This window comes from Oncorhynchus gorbuscha, linkage group LG03 (genome assembly GCF_021184085.1).
Source record: "Oncorhynchus gorbuscha isolate QuinsamMale2020 ecotype Even-year linkage group LG03, OgorEven_v1.0, whole genome shotgun sequence".
In the NCBI taxonomy this organism is placed as follows: Eukaryota; Metazoa; Chordata; class Actinopteri; order Salmoniformes; family Salmonidae; genus Oncorhynchus; species Oncorhynchus gorbuscha.
The window spans coordinates 14,239,539-14,261,683 of NC_060175.1; the positions used below are offsets into that span (position 1 = coordinate 14,239,539).

A 22,145-nucleotide genomic window follows, 5' to 3' on the forward strand; every position below is an offset into this window, starting at 1 on the left:
AGAAATCTTCTATCGAGATGTTTAACATCTGCTCAGCAGACACCAGATGTTCAGTGTGTCAATAATCTGTTGAAATCCTCTTTCTTCATGTCTCTGATATTTCTTCAAGACAAATTTAGAACAGATCAGCTCACCAGTGAGACAAATAAAAACAGTCTGCTGAAAACGGCAGAGGATCCCCCAATGACCCAGTTTCCCAATGTTCCTCAGTATGCCAATGATCCAGTTTCCCAATGAGTCCAGTTTCCCAATGACCCAGTTTCCCAATGTTCCTCAGTATGCCAATGATCCAGTTTCCCAATGAGTCCAGTTTCCCAATGAGTCCAGTTTCCCAATGACCCAGTTTCCCAATGACCCAGTTTCCCAATGTTCCTCAGTTTCCCAATGTTCCTCAGTTTACCAATGTTCCTCAGTTTCCCAATGTCCTCAGTTTCCCAATGTTCCTCAGTTTCCCAATGTTCCTCAGTTTACCAATGTTCCTCAGTTTACCAATGTTCCTCAGTTTACCAATGTTCCTCAGTTTCCCAATGACCCTCAGTTTCCCAATGTTCCTCAGTTTCCCAATGTTCCTCAGTTTCCCAATGTTCCTCAGTTTCCCAATGTTCCTCAGTTTACCAATGTTCCTCAGTTTCCCAATGTTCCTCAGTTTCCCAATGTTCCTCAGTTTACCAATGTTCCTCAGTTTACCAATGTTCCTCAGTTTACCAATGTTCCTCAGTTTACCAATGTTCCTCATTGAAATGTTTTACCAATGTTCCTCAGTTTACCAATGTTCCTCAGTTTACCAATGTTCCTCAGTTTATCAATGTTCCTCAGTTTCAGCTTTTATTTTTTGTTTGTGGGATTGAAATGTAATGCGCACTGATTATTGTCATTCTCCTATCTGCTCTGTAGGTCCACTGTGGAGGGCTGAATTAAGGTAGATAAGACTGTGAGAGCACATCCATTTATATTCTTGCTACTCAGGCAAAAACCACTCAATTAAAATATAGCATTGATGTGAGGATTATATAGGGTAACTGGGATATCTGGGGTATATGGGCTATATGGGCTATCTGGGACATCTGGGCTATATGGGCTATATAGAGTGGGCTATATGGGGGCTATATAGGGTAACTGGGCTATCTGGGGTATCTGGGCTATATAGGGTAACTGGGCTATCTGGAGTATCTGGGCTATATAGGCTAACTGGGCTATCTGGGACATCTGGGCAATATAGGGTATCTGGGCTATATGGGGTATCTGGGCTATATAGGGTAACTGGGCTATCTGGGCAATTTTTTAATATATTTTTTTACCTTTATTTAACCAGGCAAGTCAGTTAAGAACATATTCTTATTTTCAATGACGGCCTGGGAACAGTGGGTTAACTGCCTGTTCAGGGGCAGAACGACAGATCTGTACCTTGTCAGCTCGGTGGTTTGAACTCCCCTATATGGGGTATCTGGGCTATATAGGGTAACTGGGATATCTGGGGTATATGGGCTATATGGGGTATATGGGCTATATAGAGTATATGGGCTATATAGAGTATATGGGCTATATGGGGTATATGGGCTATATTTGGTATCTGGGTTATATAGGGTATATGGGCTATATGTGGTATATGGGCTATATAGGGTAACTGGGCTATCTGGAGTTATCTGGGCAGTCTGGGGTATCTGGGCTATATGGGGTATATGGGCTATCTGGGGTATATGGGCTATATTTGGTATCTGGGCTATATAGAGTATATGGGCTATATGGGGTATATGGGCTATATTTGGTATCTGGGCTATATAGAGTATATGGGCTATATGGGGTATATGGGCTATATTTGGTATCTGGGCTATATAGGGTATATGGGCTATATAGGGTATATCTGGGCTATATGGGCTATATGTGGTATATGGGGTATATGGGCTATATAGGGTATATGGGCTATATGTGGTATATGGGGTATATTCGGCTATATGGGGTATATTTGGCTCTATGGGGTATATGCTATATAGGCTATATGGGCTTTATGGGCTATATAGGGTATATGGGCTATATAGGGTATATGGGCTATATAGGGTAACTGGGCTATATGGGGTATATGGGCTATATGGGGTATATGGGCTATATGGGGTTTATTTGGCTATATGGGTTATATGGGCTATATGGGCTAAATGGGGTATATGGGGTATATGGGCTATATAGGGTAACTGGGCTATATGGGGTATATGGGGTATATGGGCCATATGGGCTATATAGGGTAAGTGGGCTATATGGGCTATATGGGGTATATGGGCTATATGGAGTATATGGCCTATATAGGGTAACTGGGCTATATGGGGTATATGGGTTATATGGAGTATATGGCCTATATAGGGTAACTGGGCTATATGGGGTATATGGGTTATATGGAGTATATGGCCTATATAGGGTAACTGGGCTATATGGGGTATATGGGCTATATGGCGTATATGGGCTATTTGGGGTACCTGGGCTATATGGTGTACCTGGGCAGTCTGGGCTATATGGGGCATATGGGCTATATGGGGTACCTGGGCAGTCTGGGCTATATGGGGTGTATTGGCTATATGGGGTACCTGGGCAGTCTGGGCTATATGGGGTGTATTGGCTATATGGGGTACCTGGGCAGTCTGGGCTATATGGGGTGTATTGGCTATATCGGGTACCTGGGCAGTCTGGGCTATATGGGGTACCTGCGCTATATGGGGTACCTGGGCAGTCTGGGCTATATGGGGTACCTGCGCTATATGGGATTCATGGGCTATCTGGGGTATCTGGTCTATATGGATTACCTGGGCTATATGGGTTACCTGGGGGGTACCTGGTAAATACCTGTGCTTTCTGGGGTACCTGGGCAATATCTTGGCTCTCTGGGTACCTGGTCTTTATGGACTATCTGGGCTATCTGGGGTATCTTGGGTACCTGGGCTATATGGAGTACCTGGTCTATATTGAGTATCTCGGTTATATGGAGTATCTGGTCTATATGGAGTATCTGGGCATCTGCAGAACACTGACTGAAGACTGCAATTTAGAACATGTTGAAATCTTACGGTGTAGTTTTCCAGCCACATCAATGTTTATTGTTTACCAAAACAGTGGTGCGCTTTGTTGTTGTTTGAACTGCAGTTTGTCTCTTTAATGGAACGCGTTTTGTATTATGGATTTGAAACTGTAAACGTCTGACAATTAAAGAGACATGTCTAAATGTACACACTCTTACATATGTAGATATGTTAGAACATAATTACATCCTGTAGATACTGAGATTGCACATGAGATTGCAGTGATGACTCACTTTCCACTAAATTGACTCACGTTCGAAGCACCCCACTGTAAATGGTTCAGAAGCAAAATGGAAACTCGTCAAACATAATCAAATCATTAGGAATTGGAATTAAAATGCAACGAGAAGTCAGAGTGCCGAACCCACAGAGTCTTGTAATTGGGGTAGTAGTAACTAATTTGAAGTGGATTTTGATTGCGCTAATCATGTAATCGTCTCCCCTCCCTCATTTCGATGTGGTCTTTTAAGACGTTTGCGGGAGAATAGGGGTGTGCACTCGTTGCTTTGTTAATCTTTTAACAAGGGCGTGATCAAAATAATTTACAACACATTATTAAGTGCATTAATTCATATTTCAACAATTAAGTCAGGCCCCTGGTGTACTCTAATCATTACACTTGTAATTTTGTATTTATTCATTATTTGATAGCTGGAGCTCTGATATGAAAATGGACTCGCTCATTTGTGGTAGCCCTGACTCGTGTCAGAAAAGTGTTATCCTGGTAATGGAGGTAATTTCAGGACACATTAAAAACTGTCATCACTTAGTGAAAATGCACAAGCTGACTGATGGCTTCATTGGGTAAATGTTGTCTTTCGTACAGTCTTCTGTTGAACACAACAATCATCCATCCGTGTGTCATCACTCAACCGTGTGTTTATAAGAGGATGCACTACACAATATTATGACCTTCTGTTTTCTCAGAACTCAGTCAGCTTTGTACCTCAGAAAGCTATACTGTAGATATGATGTACAGTTTTGGTTGGTTGCAAATATTTATTTAACTCACTTTCTTTGCAATTATAGACATTGGCGGTTCTGACCGTAGCAATGTCCAGTTCATTTTGTCAGTACCATAGAATATTGTTGTAGTACACATTAGAACAGTACCAAATCACTATTGTGTAAAATATTCAATACTAACACTGTAAATGAATCTTATCTTTGTAGATAATGTATCCCAGATATCCCATTCATCAGTGAGCATTCGTATCCTGGACGTGAACGATAACCCTCCTGAACTGGCCAGACCTTACGAGGCGTCCATCTGTGAGGACGTTAAGCCGGGTCAGGTAAGGGCAAATTCTAACGTAATGCATTATTACCATGTAACTAATCTGTTACAACATACTTACTACAGCTTAATGCAGGGTTTCCAAAACATGGTCCTGGGGGCCCCACCTGGGTGCACGTTTTGGTTTTTGCCCTAGCATGACACAGCTGATTCAAATAACATGCTAATCATCAGGCTTTGATTATTTGAGTCAGTGGTGTAGTGCTTGGACAAACAATAACATGTGCACCGTGGGGAGTGGACGAGTTTGGGATATCCTGTCTTAATGGACGACAAAATGCATGCTGTGTGAATGCTGTGTGTGATTGAAGTTGTTAGTATTTCCTGTCATAAGAATACTCATTATTTTTAGTAGATGAACAAATATATTACCGTGACTCAACCACAACTCTGAGTACAACAGCAAGAGGGGACGAATTAAACAAATCCCATTGAGGAACTGACTTCATTGAAAATATTTTGTATTCATTTGGGATTTGTAAGGTGTACATCCAGAAATGCAATGTAATTTAACATCATGGCCTAGGACTTCAATATCACAGTTGTGAAACAGCCCATGGTTGCATTGCATCTCCTCATTTCAACTACCTCTGCTGCTTTAAATCTGAAATGTTGTTTTCAAAACTGTGTGCAAAACGTAAATCCTTGGGGCCTTGCTATATACTAGTAGAGCGTTGGATGCTTGCCACCTAAGAGTGGTCGGCAATAAGTTTGTGTTGGTTGTAGGGCACAGCCAATCATTTCCCCTCTTTGTCAGAATTGTTTCATTATCGCCTAGTTTCTCGTTTGGACCTTTTTCAATTGGACAGCATGATCTATTTGACACTTTGTTCCAAAGGCAATTTATAAATGCTGTTTTGGGCACAGGAAGCAGCTTGCCAAACTATTCTCATGCCAATACTTGAGTTATCAGTTATAAAAGGAAGATGTATTTGTGTTTTCTTGACTGAAGCGGTAACAAAGAGCTGAATGTTTTGAAAACAAAAAGCATTGTATTTGGGACAAATAATTCGCTAAACCCCAATAAAATCTTTGAGCATGTTGAGGAGGCTAAACTGCTTAGAGTAACCCTGGATTGTAAACTGTCATGGTCAAAACCCATTTATTCAAGAGTAGCTAAAATGGGGAGATGTCTACCCATAATAAAGTGCTGCTCTGCCTTCTTAACAATCAACAAGACAGGTCCTACAGGCTCTAGTTTTGTCACACCTGGACTATTGTCCAGTTGTGTGGTCAGGTGCCAGAAACAATGTACATGGAGAGCTGACATTAATATGTCAGTCTCTCCTGGCTCAAAGCAGAGGAGAGATTGACTTCATCACTACTTGTATTTGTAAGATTTATTGACATATTGAATCCCCCGAGGTGTCTGTTTAAACTGCAAGCACACAGCGCAGACACCCATGCATACCCTGCAAGGCATGCCACCAGATGTCTCGTCACAGTACCCAAGTCCAGAACAGACTTTGGCAGGTGCATAGTACTACAGAGAGCCATGACTACATGGAATTCTATTCCACATCTAGTTACTCATGCAAACAGTAAAATCACACCATGTGGAACGACTACACATGATTACATACACACTATTCACACACGTACTAATGGATTTTGTGTTGTCGATATATGGTGCTATAGTAGATTAGTGGCCTGTGGGCACCTACGTATTGTGTTGTGAAATCTGAGGGGAAATGTAATGTAATGTTGTTAATTGTACAGCGCATGCGGAAAGTATTCAGAACTCTTTACTTTTTCCACAATTTGTTACGTTACAGACTTATTCTAAAATTGATTAAATCTTTTTTTTTATCATAATCAATCTACACACAATACTCCATAATGACAAAGCAAAAACAACTTTTTAGAAAATCTAGCAAATGTATTAAAATAATATTAATTCCTTATTTACATAAGCATTCAGACCTTATAAGGTTCCACAGTTGACAGTGCATGTCAGAGCCTAAACCAAGCCACGAGATCAAAGGAAATGACCATACAGCTTCAAGACAGGATTGTGTCGAGGCACAGATCTGGGGGAATGGTACCAGAAAAAATCTCTAGCATTGAAGGTGCCCAAGAACACAGTGGCCACCATCATTCTGAAATGGAAGACGTTTGGAAACACCAAGACTCTTCCTAGAGCAGACCGCCCGGCCAAACTGAGCAATCGGGGGAGAAGGACCTTGGCCAGTGAGGTGACCAAGAACCTGATGATCACTCTGACAGAGCTCCAGAGAACCTCTGTGGAGATGGGAGAACCTTCCAGAAGGACAACCATCTCTACAGCTCTCCATGTATCAGGCCTTTATGGTAGTGTGGCCAGATGGAAGCCACTCCTCAGTAAAAGGCACATGACAGCCCGCGTGGAGTTTGCCAAAAGGCACCTAAAGGACTCTGAGATCATAAGAAACAAGATTCTTTGGTCTGATGAAACTGAGATTTAAATCTTTGGCCTGAATGCCAAGTGTCACGTCTGGAGAAAATCTAGCACCATCCCTACGGTGAAGAATGGTGGCGGCAGCATCATGCTGTGGGGATGTTTTTCAGTGGCAGGGACTGGGAGACTAGTCAGGATCGAGGGAAAGATGAATGGAGCAATGTACAGATCCTTGATGAAAACCTGCTCCAGAGCACTAAGGACCTCATACTGGGGCGAAGGTTCTCCTTCCAACAGGACAACAATCCTAAGCACAAAGCCAAAACAATTCAGGAGTGGCTTCGGGACAAGTCTCTGAATGTCCTTGAGTGGCCCAGCCAGAGCCCGGACTTGAACCCAATCAAACATCTCTGGAGAGACCTGAAAATAGCTGTGCAGTGACGCTCCCCATCCAACCTGACAGCGCTTGGAAGAGACTCCCCAAATACAGCTGTGCCAAGCTTATAGCGTCATACCCAAGAAAACCCAAAGCTGTAATCGCTGCCAAAGGTGCTCCAACAAAGTACTGAGTAAAAGGTTTGAATATTTATGTAAATGTCATAGTTCAGATTTTTTATATACATTTGCAAACATTTTTTTTTAATAATGTTTTTGCTTCGTCATTATGGGGATTTGTGTGTAGATTGAGGAGGAAAAACAACAATTTAATCAATTTTAGAATAAGGCTGTGACATAACAAAATGTGAAATAGTCAGAATGCACTGTATATAATTGCCTTCATTTTGCTGGACCCGAGGAAGCATCCATAATACATAGAAAGACAAAGGTGGGATTGAATCAGTTGGGTGAATATGTCAATTTAGATCAATATTATGCCATTTAGCAGACAATTTTATGCGAAGCGACTTACAGTGAGTGCATACATTTTCATAATTGCGGCCCAAGTATAAAATAGATGTACTGTATCACTTTTCAATATAATGTACAAAAAATATGATTTGGGTTACCCAAATTTGGAGGATGGATTAGAGGAGTATGTTATTTTGATTCGTTAACGTCATGTGGTTTGATATCCTTCATCTGTTCCATTTAGCTATTTTTTTACCAGCCGTGTTGATATTTACTACATAATATTCAACAGCCGATTTAGTGGAGATTTTACACAATATCATTGAAGTTGGCCAGAAATGAATGCATAATCTAAAGGCCATGATCTTAAAACAGTTGGTGGCAGATTGAAGAGAATAGACAGAATATACACGTGTGGATATAGCGATAATCCATCTATCCGGAGCCCTGATTCTCAACTACCATTAAAAATGGACAGGGTCATTAAGGTATTTTATTTTCCATTCAGTCAACAGGCCCCGGGGCTCAGCTGGAGCCAATTACGCTGAGCGGAGCAAAGGAATAATTAAAAGACTGGGGATGTGTCCAAAATGTCACCCTCCTCCCTATATTGTCCACTACTTCTGACCAGGGACTTTGGGACAGAGTGAAAGGTAGTACACTATATAGGGTGCAATTTGGGATGCATCCATGTCTTTAAAGCGGGGCCTCCTTGCTGGAAGCTACATGTGTAATGAGGCCTAGGCCTCCCCTCCTCTTGATCTGCAGACTTTAAAAAAATGCTCATCGCCCTCTGTGTTCGCCACGTTTCGCAAGAACATTGTGTGGTCTTATTTCTCTCCATCTCGCTCCTTCCTCACTCCCTCCTCCATCTGCGAGCCAACATTAACCTTCAACACATAATCACAGGGACGACCGCTAGTCTTGTGGTTGAGATTCCCACCCCCGACAGTGAGGAGGTTCTTTCACAGGTCCATTTAGATTGCACATTGACATTTGGAAATCTTTTTCAATCGACATAGATATTTAATTTTTCATGTAAGCAATAGAAATAAAATGGATTTCTATTTGTGTTGGATGCACATTTTAAGCAATAAGGCCAGAGGGAGTGTGTTATATGGCAAATAGCTGTGGTATAAGGGCTGAGTGCTAGGACACAGCCCTTTGCCATGATATATTGGCCATATATCACAAACCCCTGAGTTGGCTTTGACCTCTGGGAGATTAAACGAAAATGTTGTTATCTTTAGGTCAGAGGGTTTCTCGTGTTCATTCTCTGCCTTGGCATAAATACAGATTTGCTGCAATCTATGTTGTTTTCCAGGAATGTAGGTTTTCTCTCTGTGTTTTTACCCCTATTTTGCTGCACCCTACAATTTGACAATTCGTGTGACCAGTTCTTAGATGTTAAGTTTCTCTCATTCTTAGTCCTGGTGTACTTTGTACTTTTGCATGGAGTTTCTTCATTGATTGGTAATTGACAAGTCCACTCCTGAAAGGGAGAATGAATCAATACATCAATACATCAACCCATTCATGAATTACCAGAATGACAAACTGTATGTACCATATTGTTGTGAAGAAATATATTTTTCTAAGAGGAGGTGTTGAGTAAGGAACAAAACTTTGACAATGGTCTCTGGCCACCTTTTTGGCAGGCTAAAATCAGCTGTACACCAAATGCTAAAAAGTATCTTTCCCAAATAACCTTATACAATCCTGGAGATGTCTCTTTAAAGGGAAATGCATGACCCTCTCATAGTTTCCTGGAATAAGTAGATATCATTGAAACAAGGCCTTCCAGTATCTTAATCCACCATAAGGTGCCCTCTCTGCACATAAGGTGCCCTCTTATTTTTTATTTCACATTTATTTAACCAGGTAGACAAGTTGAGAACAAGTTCTCATTTACAACTGTGACCTGGCCAAGATAAAGCAAAGCAGTGTGACACAAACAACAACACAGAGTTACACATGGAATAAACAAACATGCAGTCAATAATATAATAGGAAAAGTCTATATACAGTGTGTGCAAATGTAGTAAGATTAGGGAGCTAAGGCAATAAATAGGCCAATAGTGGTGAAATAATTACAATTTAGCAATTAAACACTGGAGTGATAGATGTGCAGAAGATTAATGTGCAAGTAGAGATACTGGGGTGCAAAGGACCAAAACATAAATAACAATATGGGGATGATGTAGTTGGGTGGGCTTTTTACAGATGGGCTGTGTTACGATGGTATTACGTATGGGTCAAGATATATTTCTAGTGTAAAATGAGCTTGAATTGTGTTACTGTTGCCACAAATGCAATTTATAAGGCGGATAGGTTGGTTGGAGCACAGCCTCCTGCATAATTACCTGTATATTCTTACACCTGGAGTACCAAAAAAATACTGTCTATCTGCACTTTGGTCAGGATTCTGTCTGCTCTCCCTTCCCTTTATGTCCTCTAAAAATTGTGTCAGGCATTGGCCAGTATTTATTTCCCCCCAATAGTTCTGCAATACCAGGCTGCAATGTCTGCGCTAACGTAGGTTCTTTTCACTTCCAAGCCAGAACCCTGGAGTTTTGAAATAGTTGCTTTTCAACTTTATTTTCCCTTTCTGTTGTAGTCATGCAGGTCAACAAGAGCATAACACGTCAACATATGCACTACTCTCCTATATGGAGTCTACACAGTCCAACAAAACAGATGCTTCATTTTCTCGGAACATCCCCTTTAAACCTATCAACACACACACCACCATATTTACACAGGAACTCCAGCATTTGTCAACTCAGTATTGTGGCGCACGCAAATCTCATGAGTAGCTTTTCAGTAAGTGTGTGTATGGCGTGCCTATCACCCATGCCTTGTCAGTGCATCAGCTATGTGGCTCACAATCGGTGGCACTGTGGTGAAAATCAGATTAGCCTTTAACAGAGTTGAGTTTGATCCCATTTGAGGAGTTGGCAACACGTCGTATTTGTTTGTGTTTAAAGGCGAGATAAATCAGGCAAAGAAAGTGGCCCGAGACGTACATAAAGGACAATATTTTTTGCACATCATGCTTCAAAACATATGTAAGTGACTTTGTTGAGCTTCACAATCAATTTTAGATTCTTGCATAAGATTTGGACGGGATACGCGAAAAATGTAATATCAGTCCCATGACTTGAATGCGATTTGTGCCACAAATTCTAAAACATTAGCATGTGGAAACAGTGCAAGGGAAACTAAACCCAAGCATGTGGAAACAGTGCGAGGGAAACTAAACCCAAGCATGTGGAAACAGTGCGAGGGAAACTAAACCCAAGCATGTGGAAACAGTGTGAGGGAAACTAAACCCAAGCATGTGGAAACAGTGTGAGGGAAACTAAACCCGAGCATGTGGAAACAGTGCGAGGGGAACTAAACCCAAGCATGTGGAAACAGTGCGAGGGAAACTAAACCCAAGCATGTGGAAACAGTTGGAGGGAAACTAAACCCAAGCATGTGGAAACAGTGCGAGGGAAACTAAACCCGAGCATGTGGAAACAGTGCGAGGGGAACTAAACCCAAGCATGTGGAAACAGTGCGAGGGAAACTAAACCCAATCATGTGGAAACAGTGCGAGGGAAACTAAACCCAAGCATGTGGAAACAGTTGGAGGGAAACTAAACCCAAGCATGTGGAAACAGTGCGAGGGAAACTAAACCCAAGCATGTGGAAACAGTGCGAGGGAAACTAAACCCAAGCATGTGGAAACAGTTGTAGGGAAACTAAACCCAAGCATGTGGAAACAGTGCAAGGGAAACTAAACCCAAGCATGTGGAAACAGTTGGAGGGAAACTAAACCCAAGCATGTGGAAACAGTGCGAGGGAAACTAAACCCAAGCATGTGGAAACAGTGCGAGGGAAACTAAACCCAAGCATGTGGAAACAGTGCGAGGGAAACTAAACCCAAGCATGTGGAAACAGTGCGAGGGAAACTAAACCCAAGCATGTGGAAACAGTGTGAGGGAAACTAAACCCAAGCATGTGGAAACAGTTGGAGGGAAACTAAACCCAAGCATGTGGAAACAGTGTGAGGGAAACTAAACCCAAGCATGTGGAAACAGTGCGAGGGAAACTAAACCCAAGCATGTGGAAACAGTGCGAGGGAAACTAAACCCAAGCATGTGGAAACAGTTGGAGGGAAACTAAACCCAAGCATGTGGAAACAGTGCGAGGGAAACTAAACCCAAGCATGTGGAAACAGTGCGAGGGAAACTAAACCCAAGCATGTGGAAACAGTGCGAGGGAAACTAAACCCAAGCATGTGGAAACAGTTGGAGGGAAACTAAACCCAAGCATGTGGAAACAGTGCAAGGGAAACTAAACCCAAGCATGTGGAAACAGTGCGAGGGAAACTAAACCCAAGCATATGGAAACAGAGAAAGGGAAACTAAACCCAAGCATGTGGAAACAGTGCGAGGGAAACTAAACCCAAGCATGTGGAAACAGTTGGAGGGAAACTAAACCCAAGCATGTGGAAACAGTGCGAGGGAAACTAAACCCAAGCATGTGGAAACAGTGTGAGGGAAACTAAACCCAAGCATGTGGAAACAGTTGTAGGGAAACTAAACCCAAGCATGTGGAAACAGTGCGAGGGAAACTAAACCCAAGCATGTGGAAACAGTTGGAGGGAAACTAAACCCAAGCATGTGGAAACAGTGCGAGGGAAACTAAACCCAAGCATGTGGAAACAGTGCGAGGGAAACTAAACCCAAGCATGTGGAAACAGTGCGAGGGAAACTAAACCCAAGCATGTGGAAACAGTGCGAGGGAAACTAAACCCAAGCATGTGGAAACAGTGTGAGGGAAACTAAACCCAAGCATGTGGAAACAGTTGGAGGGAAACTAAACCCAAGCATGTGGAAACAGTGTGAGGGAAACTAAACCCAAGCATGTGGAAACAGTGCGAGGAAACTAAACAAGCATGTGGAAACAGTGCGAGGGAAACTAAACCCAAGCATGTGGAAACAGTTGGAGGGAAACTAAACCCAAGCATGTGGAAACAGTGCGAGGGAAACTAAACCCAAGCATGTGGAAACAGTGCGAGGGAAACTAAACCCAAGCATGTGGAAACAGTGCGAGGGAAACTAAACCCAAGCATGTGGAAACAGTTGGAGGGAAACTAAACCCAAGCATGTGGAAACAGTGCAAGGGAAACTAAACCCAAGCATGTGGAAACAGTGCGAGGGAAACTAAACCCAAGCATATGGAAACAGAGAAAGGGAAACTAAACCCAAGCATGTGGAAACAGTACGAGGGAAACTAAACCCAAGCATGTGGAAACAGTGCGAGGGAAACTAAACCCAAGCATGTGGAAACAGTGCGAGGGGAACTAAACCCAAGCATGTGGAAACAGTGCGAGGGAAACTAAACCCAATCATGTGGAAACAGTGCGAGGGAAACTAAACCCAAGCATGTGGAAACAGTTGGAGGGAAACTAAACCCAAGCATGTGGAAACAGTGCGAGGGAAACTAAACCCAAGCATGTGGAAACAGTGCGAGGGGAACTAAACCCAAGCATGTGGAAACAGTGCGAGGGAAACTAAACCCAATCATGTGGAAACAGTGCGAGGGAAACTAAACCCAAGCATGTGGAAACAGTTGGAGGGAAACTAAACCCAATAATGTGGAAACAGTGCGAGGGAAACTAAACCCAAGCATGTGGAAACAGTGCGAGGGAAACTAAACCCAAGCATGTGGAAACAGTTGGAGGGAAACTAAACCCAAGCATGTGGAAAAATGTATAATTGCTGGAGTACTGTGGATACCAATATCCCTGTGAGCCTCCCAAGCACCTGAGTGACCAGGGTTAAGAACATACATTGTAAAGTAATAATATGTTCATGCATCAGCTACCCTTCCTGCAGTCCACATAAGGTTTCTTCAGAATGTACATATTTTGGGGCTCGTCCGAGATCACCCATGATTTCAAACCTCTCCATTTCTCTCATAGACGAGATGTGCTGATTCATTTGGTTATTCAAAATAATTTATGATCGGAAGAAGGCATCTAAAGCGTTTGTTGCAATTTCTGGTACCATCTTTTGCTACAGGTAATTATTGTGAAGTGACATGTTGAATTATTCAAACCATAGCACGGCCTCCTGAAATCCTTGTGTTCTGGGATTCCTCCACATTTCCACCCCCTCAAAATCTGTCTTCACGTTTCTGTATCTACCCCCAAACTACCCCCAAATATACCTCCAAAGCTACCCCCAAAGCTACCCCCAAAGCTACCCCAAGTCTCAGGCCTCCGTCGATCCTCCTCATCAACCTTGTGGCATTTGACAGACAAGATGCAAATAGACAGATATCATGTAATGCTGTGTTGTGCCATATTGCCATATAGTGCCATATAGTGCCATATAGTGCCTCATAGTGCCACATTGTGCCGCGTAGTGCAATATAGTGCCATATAGTGCCTCATAGTGCCACGTAGTGCCATATAGTGCCTCATAGTGCCATGTAGTGCCGTGTAGTACTATATACAGTAGTGCCATGTAGTGCTGTGTAGTGCCATATAGTGCCATATAGAGTCGTGTAGTGCCATATAGTGCCTCATAGTGCCATGTAGTGCTGTGTAGTGCCATATAGTGCCATATAGAGTCGTGTAGTGCCATATAGTGCCTCATAGTGCCATGTAGTGCCATATAGTGTCTCATACTCCTACCCCGGTCAACAGCACTGCACCCCCAACAGCAACTCGCCCAAGCCTTCCCCATTTCTCCTTCTCCCAAATCCATTCAGCTGATGTTCTGAAAGAGCTGAAAAATCTGGACCCCTACAAATCTATTACTAGCCTGTTCAACCTCTCTTTCGTGTCGTCTGAGATTCCCAAAGATTGGAAAGCAGCTGCGGTCATCCCCCTCTTCAAAGGGGGGTACACTCTTGACCCAAACTGCTACAGACCTATATCTATCCTACCATGCCTTTCTAAGGTCTTCGAAAGCCAAGTCAACAAACAGATTACCGACCATTTCGAATCTCACCATACTTCAGGGCCTTCTTTGGACACTGTGTTAACAACCCTCCAGGCAAGCTTCAATGCCATACAACTCTCCTTCCGTGGCCTCCAATTGCTCTTAAATACAAGTGAAACTAAATGCATGCTCTTCAACCGATCGCTACCTGCACCTACCCGCCTGTCCAACATCACTACTCTGGACGGCTCTGACTTAGAATACGTGGACAACTACAAATACTTAGGTGTCTGGTTAGACTGTAAACTCTCCTTCCAGACCCATATCAAACATCTCCAATCCAAAGTTAAATCTAGAATTGGCTTCCTATTTCGCAACAAAGCATCCTTCACTCATGCTGCCAAACATACCCTTGTAAAACTGACCATCCTACCAATCCTCGACTTTGGCGATGTCATTTACAAAATAGCCTCCAATACCCTACTCAACAAATTGGATGCAGTCTATCACAGTGCAATCCGTTTTGTAACCAAAGCCCCATATACTACCCACCATTGCGACCTGTACGCTCTCGTTGGCTGGCCCTCGCTTCATACTCGTCGCCAAACCCACTGGCTCCATGTCATCTACAAGACCCTGCTAGGTAAAGTCCCCCCTTATCTCAGCTCGCTTGTCACCATAGCATCTCCCACCTGTAGCACACGCTCCAGCAGGTATATCTCTCTAGTCACCCCCAAAACCAATTCTTTCTTTGGGCGCCTCTCCTTCCAGTTCTCTGCTGCAAATGACTGGAACGAGCTACAAAAATCACTGAAACTGGAAACACTTATCTCCCTCACTAGCTTTAAGCACCAACTGTCAGTAATCTTACAGATTACTGCACCTGTACATAACCCACCCACAATTTAGCCCAAACAACTACCTCTTTCCCAACTGTATTTAATTTATTTATTTATTTTGCTCCTTTGCACCCCATTATTTTTATTTCTACTTTGCACATTCTTCCATTGCAAAACTACCATTCCAGTGTCTTACTTGCTATATTGTATTTACTTTGCCACCATGGCCTTTTTTGCCTTTACCTCCCTTCTCACCTCATTTGCTCACATTGTATATAGACTTGTTTATATTGTATTATTGACTGTATGTTTGTTTTTACTCCATGTGTAACTCTGTGTCATTGTATCTGTCGAACTGCTTTGCTTTATCTTGGCCAGGTCGTAATTGTAAATGAGAACTTGTTCTCAACTTGCCTACCTGGTTAAATAAAGGTGAAATAAAAATAAATAAATAAATAGTGCCATGTAGTGCCGTGTAGTGCCATATAGTGCCTCATAGTGCCATGTAGTTCCATATAGTGCCTCATAGTGCCATGTAGTGCCATGTAGTACCATATACAGTAGTGCCATGTAGTGCCGTGTAGTACCATATACAGTAGTGCCATATACAGCAATGCTGTATAGTGCCATATAGTGTTGTGTAGTGCCATGTAGTGCCATATTGTGCCATGTAGTGCCATATAGTGCCATGTAGTGCCATATAGTGCCATGTAGTGCCATATAGTGCCATGTAGTGCCATGTAGTGCCATGTAGTGCCATATTGTGCCATGTAGTGCCATGTAGTGCCATATAGTGCCATGTAGTGCCATATAGTGCCATATAGTAAAAAACACGTCTTGACAGAAGAAGTCCTGTCAAATCCCAGGTTAAGCAACTGAGAAGTAGGGACAGAAGAAATGCCATGTAGTGCCATATTGTGCCATGTAGTGCCATATTGTGCCATGTAGTGCCATGTAGTGCCATATAGTGCCATATAGTGCCATATAGTGCCATGTAGTGCCATGTAGTGCCATGTAGTGCCATATAGTGCCATATAGTGCCATATAGTGCCATGTAGTGCCATGTAGTGCCATATAGTGCAGCGTAGTGCCAGATAGTGCAGTGTAGTGCCGTGCAGTGCCATATAGTGCCATATACAGTAGTGCCATATAGTGCCGTGTAGTGCCATGTACAGTAGTGCCATATACAGTAGTGCCATATAGTGCCATATACAGTAGTACCATATAGTGCCGTGTAGTCGCTCTGGATAAGAGCGTCTGCTAAATGACTTAAATGTAATGTAATGTAGTGCCGTATAGTGCCGTGTGGTGCCATATACAGTAGTCAAATCAAATCAAACGTATTTATAAAGCCCTTCGTACATCAGCTGATATCTCAAAGTGCTGTACAGAAACCCAGTGAGTGCCATATAGTGCAGTGTAGTGCCATAATAGTGCCGTGTAGTGCCATATAGTGCCATATAGTGCCATATAGTGCAGTGTAGTGCCATATAGTGCAGTGTAGTGCCATAATAGTGCCGTGTAGTGCCATATAGTGCCGTGTAGTGCCATATAGTGCAGTGTAGTGCCATAATAGTGCCGTGTAGTGCCATATAGTGCCATATAGTGCCATATAGTGCAGTGTAGTGCCATATAGTGCAGTGTAGTGCCATAATAGTGCCGTGTAGTGCCATATAGTGCCGTGTAGTGCCATATAGTGCAGTGTAGTGCCATATAGTGCAGTGTAGTGCCATATAGTGCCGTGTAGTGCCATATAGTGCCACGTAGTGCCATAATAGTGCCGTGTAGTGCCATATAGTGCCGTGTAGTGCCATATAGTGCCGCGTAGTGCCATAATAGTGCCGTGTAGTGCCATATAGTGCAGTGTAGTGCCATAATAGTGCCGTGTAGTGCCATATAGTGCCGCGTAGTGCCATAATAGTGCCGTGTAGTGCCATATAGTGCCGTGTAGTGCCATATAGTGCCGTGTAGTGCCATATAGTGCCGCGTAGTGCCATAATAGTGCCACGTAGTGCCATAATAGTGCAGTGTAGTGCCATATAGTGCAGTGTAGTGCCATAATAGTGCCGTGTAGTGCCATATAGTGCCGCATAGTGCCATAATAGTGCCGTGTAGTGCCATATAGTGCCGCGTAGTGCCATAATAGTGCCGTGTAGTGCCATATAGTGCCACGTAGTGCCATAATAGTGCCGTGTAGTGCCATATAGTGCCGTGTAGTGCCATATAGTGCCGTGTAGTGCCATAATAGTGCAGTGTAGTGCCATATAGTGCCGCGTAGTGCCATAATAGTGCAGTGTAGTGCCATATAGTGCCGTGTAGTGCCATATAGTGCCGCGTAGTGCCATAATAGTGCCGTGTAGTGCCATATAGTGCCGCGTAGTGCCATAATAGTGCCGCGTAGTGCCATAATAGTGCAGTGTAGTGCCATATAGTGCCGCGTAGTGCCATAATAGTGCCGTGTAGTGCCACATAGTGCAGTGTAGTGCCATGTAGTGCCGCGTAGTGCCATATACAGTAGTGCAGTGTAGTGCCGCGTAGTGCCATATACAGTAGTGCAGTGTAGTGCCATATAGTGCCGTGTAGTGCCATATAGTGCAGTGTAGTGTTGTGTAGTGCACTGTAGTGTAGTGCAGTGTAGTGTCGTGTAGTGCACTGCAGTGTAGTGCCTTGTAGTGCAGTGTAGTGGCGTATAGTGTAGTGCCGTGTAGTGCACTGCAGTGTAGTGCAGTGTAGTGGCGTATAGTGTAGTGTAGTGCCGTGTGGTGCCGTGTAGCGTAGTGCAGTGCAGTGTAGTGTCGTGTAGTGCCTTGTAGTGCTGTGCAGTGCCACGGAGTGCAGTGTAGTGCTGTGTAGTGTAGTGCAGTGTAGTGCAGTGTAGAGCAGTGTAGTGCCTTGTAGTGCTGTGTAGTGTAGTGCCGTGTCGTGTAGTGCTGTTTAGTGTAGTGAAGTGTAGTGCTGTGTAGTGTAGTGTAGTGCAGTGTAGTGATGTGTAGTGCCGTGTGGTGCCGTGTAGTGCCTTGTAGTGCTGTGTAGTGCTGTGTAGTGCCGTGTGTATAGGAGAAGACCAGGTAAAGAAGCACATATTGAGTATTTCACCAGGTAGAGGAGCCTGTCAACTCAACACAGTACTTCTCATAACTGAGCCAGTGGATTGGCGAGAAAGATCGCCAAGGTTCAGTCCTCCACAGCACTTTCAATAGCCGAGCCAGTGGGTCGACGCGACAGATCGCCAGGGCTCAGTCCTCCACAGTACTTCTCATAGCCGAGCCAGTGGGTCGACGCAACAGATCGCCAGGGCTCAGTCCTCCACAGTACTTCTCATAGCCGAGCCAGTGGGTCGAGCCAGATCACCAGATCGCCAGTCCTCCACACTACAAGTAAAATGACTAATGTGAGGGCCCTCTGAAACACGCACACACTGGCACATGCGCACGCGTGCATGCTCAAATCCGCAATCACATGCACACACAGGTCTGTGCACAGTCACACACATTCAGAGACAAATATACACACACACACATTTGCATGCAAACAGACCAGACAGTCAGATTTGCAAGCAAGTCTTTTGTGAGCTGTGTCTGAGATTAAATTAATCATCTTTTTACTCACAGAAAATAACATTAGCAAAAATGTATTGCTGATTAACATGCAAATACAACCTGACAGACAGACAAGCATACAGAGACACTGTCTAGATTCAACAACCCTCAACAATTTGTGTCTCGGAAAAAACTAAAGCAATTGATCTTTGTCTCGCACAAACACTAATGTTTATTTACTTGAACTGTTTTGTTTCATTCCAACTAGGGTTTAAAATTTTCCTGATATTTTACAAATGTTCCATCCCAAGAATAAATCACTTTTCTCCCGGGTAACGGCAGGGTAGAGCGGTTAGTGGTTAGAGTTAAAAATCGCGCAACATTTCAGCGCCCTGCTGCTCATGCCAGGAATATAGTATATGCATATGATTAGTATGTGTGGATAGAAAAAACTCAGATGTTTATAAAACTGGTTAAATCACGGCTGTGACTATAACAGAATGTGCGTTTCATCGAAAAGCGCAGGAAAATCTGATCACTGAAAATTGGAAAATATATCAATGCGCCACTTGCATGTATTGTCTATGGGAAAGCAAATTACCTGGAGCCGAGATGGCAATTCCTACAGCTTCCACACGATGTCAACAGTCTTGTCATTTGCCTAGGCTTTGTTTCTTGGTCAAACGAAGAAGAGACAGCCCATTTCTTCAGGTCTCGGACCGGATATTTTGGTTGAGATTTACCCGGACATTATTTCCAGACGTACCCCTATAGAATATACATCGCCTCGTGACCAATATGATTGCTTACTAACGTTTACTAATACCTAAAGTTGCATTACAAAAGTATTTCGAAGTGTTTTGTGAAAGTTTATCGTCGACTTTTTTAATTAAAAAAAATGACGTTACAAGACGCTATTTTTTTTCGTTTATCACACAGTCTTCATAGATCGATATCTAGGCTATATATGGACCGATTTAATCGAAAAAAAGACCCAATAGTGATTATGGGACATCTAGACTATGCTAATTATTTTGTTTACGTCCCCTGCGGGTCTTTTGGGGTGTTACATGCTATCAGATAATAGCTTCTCATGCTTTTGCCGAAAAGCATTTAAAAAATCTGACTTGTTGCCTGGATTCACAACGAGTGTAGCTTTAATTCAATACCCTGCATGTGTATTTTAATGAACGTTTGAGTTTTAACTAATACTATTAGCATTTAGCGTAGCACATTTGCATTTCCAGATGTCTAGATGGGACGCCTGCGTGTCAGGTAGGAGCAAGAGGTTAACTGACTTGCCTAGTTAAATAAAAGTAAATAAAATGTATTTCCCGCCAAAACCAGAAGTGTCTTTCATAAGCTCCTGAGTGGGTCAGTGGTCTAAGACACTGCATCTCAGTGCTAGAGGTGTCACTACAGTCCCTGGTTCGATTCCAGGCTGTATCACAACCAGCCGTGATGGGAGTCCCATAGGCCGGCGCACAATTGGCCCAGCATTGCCTGGGTTTGGCCAGGGTAAGCCATCATTGTAAATAATAATTTTTTATTAACTGACTTAAATAAAGTTTACATTTAAAATATATAAGTATATATATTTTTTTTAAAGCAGTATAAAGTATATAAATAGGCTTATGTTTGGATTTGATTAGAGATTTAATCAAACATTAAAGCCTGATCCTACCTGACCCTGATGAGTCATTAAATACATTTTATGAGCCTTACATTAAAGATATTTAATGAGCCCAAGCCCAAAAAAGCCTAAATTATTGTACCGTTATCCAGTACATACTGTACAGTATATAATATAGGATGCACATTACACACGACAGAAAAACAAAAAACCATAAAAGCCCTCTTGGGTAAATAAATGAAACTAGCTCCAGTAGGCTAATCTTTTTTGAGTGTGAACTGTATTACTGTACTGTACTGTATTATACTGTATTATATGGACTGGAACTACCACGATAAAGCATGGAGAGAATGTTCTCTTGCAGTACATGTGGACAACAACATTTTGAAATAGAATAGGGCCTATTTATATAAATAGTAGGCTGACACATACAGTTAATTCGGTAAGTATTCAGACCCCTTGACTTTTTCCACATTTTGTTACTTTACACCCTTGTTCTAAAATGTATTAAATAAATAAATAAACCTCATCAATCTACGCACAATACCCCATAATGCCAAAGTAAAAACAGGTTTTGAATTTATTTTGCAAATGTATTACAAATAAAACACAGAAATACCTTATTTACACAAGTATTCAGACCCTTTGCTATGAGACTTGAAATTGAGCTCAGGTGCATCCTGTTTCCATTGATCATCCTTGAGGTTTCTACAACTTGATTGGAGTCCACCTGTGTTAAATTAAATTGATTGGACATGATTTGGAAAGGCACACACCTGTCTATATAAGGTCCCATAGTAGACAGTGCATGTCAGAGCAAAAACCAAATCAAATCAAATCCAATTTTATTTGTCACATACACATGGTTAGCAGATGTTAATGCGAGTGTAGCGAGATGCTTGTGCTTCTAGTTCCGACAATGCAGTACTAACCAACAAGTAATCTAACTAACAATTCCAAAACTACTGTCTTATACACAGTGTAAGGGGATAAAGAATATGTACATAAAGATATATGAATGAGTGATGGTACAGAGCAGCATTGGCAAGATACAGTAGATGGTATCGAGTACAGTATATACATATGAGATGAGTATGTAAACAAAGTGGCATAGTTAAAGTGGCTAGTGATACATGTATTACATAAGGATGCAGTAGATGATATAGAGTACAGTATATACGTATACATATGAGAAGAATAATGTAGGGTATGTAAACATTATATTAGGTAGCATTGTTTAAAGTGGCTAGTGATATATTTTACATAATTTCCCATCAATTCCCATTATTAAAGTGGCTGGAGTTGAGTCAGTGTGTTGGCAGCAGCCACTCAATGTTAGTGGTGGCTGTTTAACAGTCTGATGGCCTTGAGATAGAAGCTGTTTTTCAGTCTCTCTGTCCCAGCATTGACTATTGACCTGTACTGACCTCGCCTTCTGGATGATAACGGGGTGAACAGGCAGTGGCTCGGGTGGTTGTTGTCCTTGATGATCTTTATGGCCTTCCTGTAACATCAGGTGGTGTAGGTGTCCTGGAGGGCAGGTAGCTTGCCCCCGGTGATGCGTTGTGCAGACCTCACTACCCTCTGGAGAGCCTTACGGTTGTGGGC

At 42.6% G+C, this 22,145-nt stretch overlaps 1 protein-coding gene across 2 annotated transcripts in view; it reads left to right on the forward strand.

The window, feature by feature from the left end:
• Window positions 1-22,145, forward strand: part of LOC124026231 (cadherin-22-like) — a 339,307-nt gene that overhangs the window by 268,458 nt on the left and 48,704 nt on the right. For both annotated transcript variants that reach the window (XM_046339344.1, XM_046339352.1), the window contains one exon: window positions 4,236-4,357. In XM_046339344.1, the coding sequence (XP_046195300.1) occupies window positions 4,236-4,357 (122 nt within the window). The remainder of the gene's footprint in view (window positions 1-4,235; window positions 4,358-22,145) is intronic.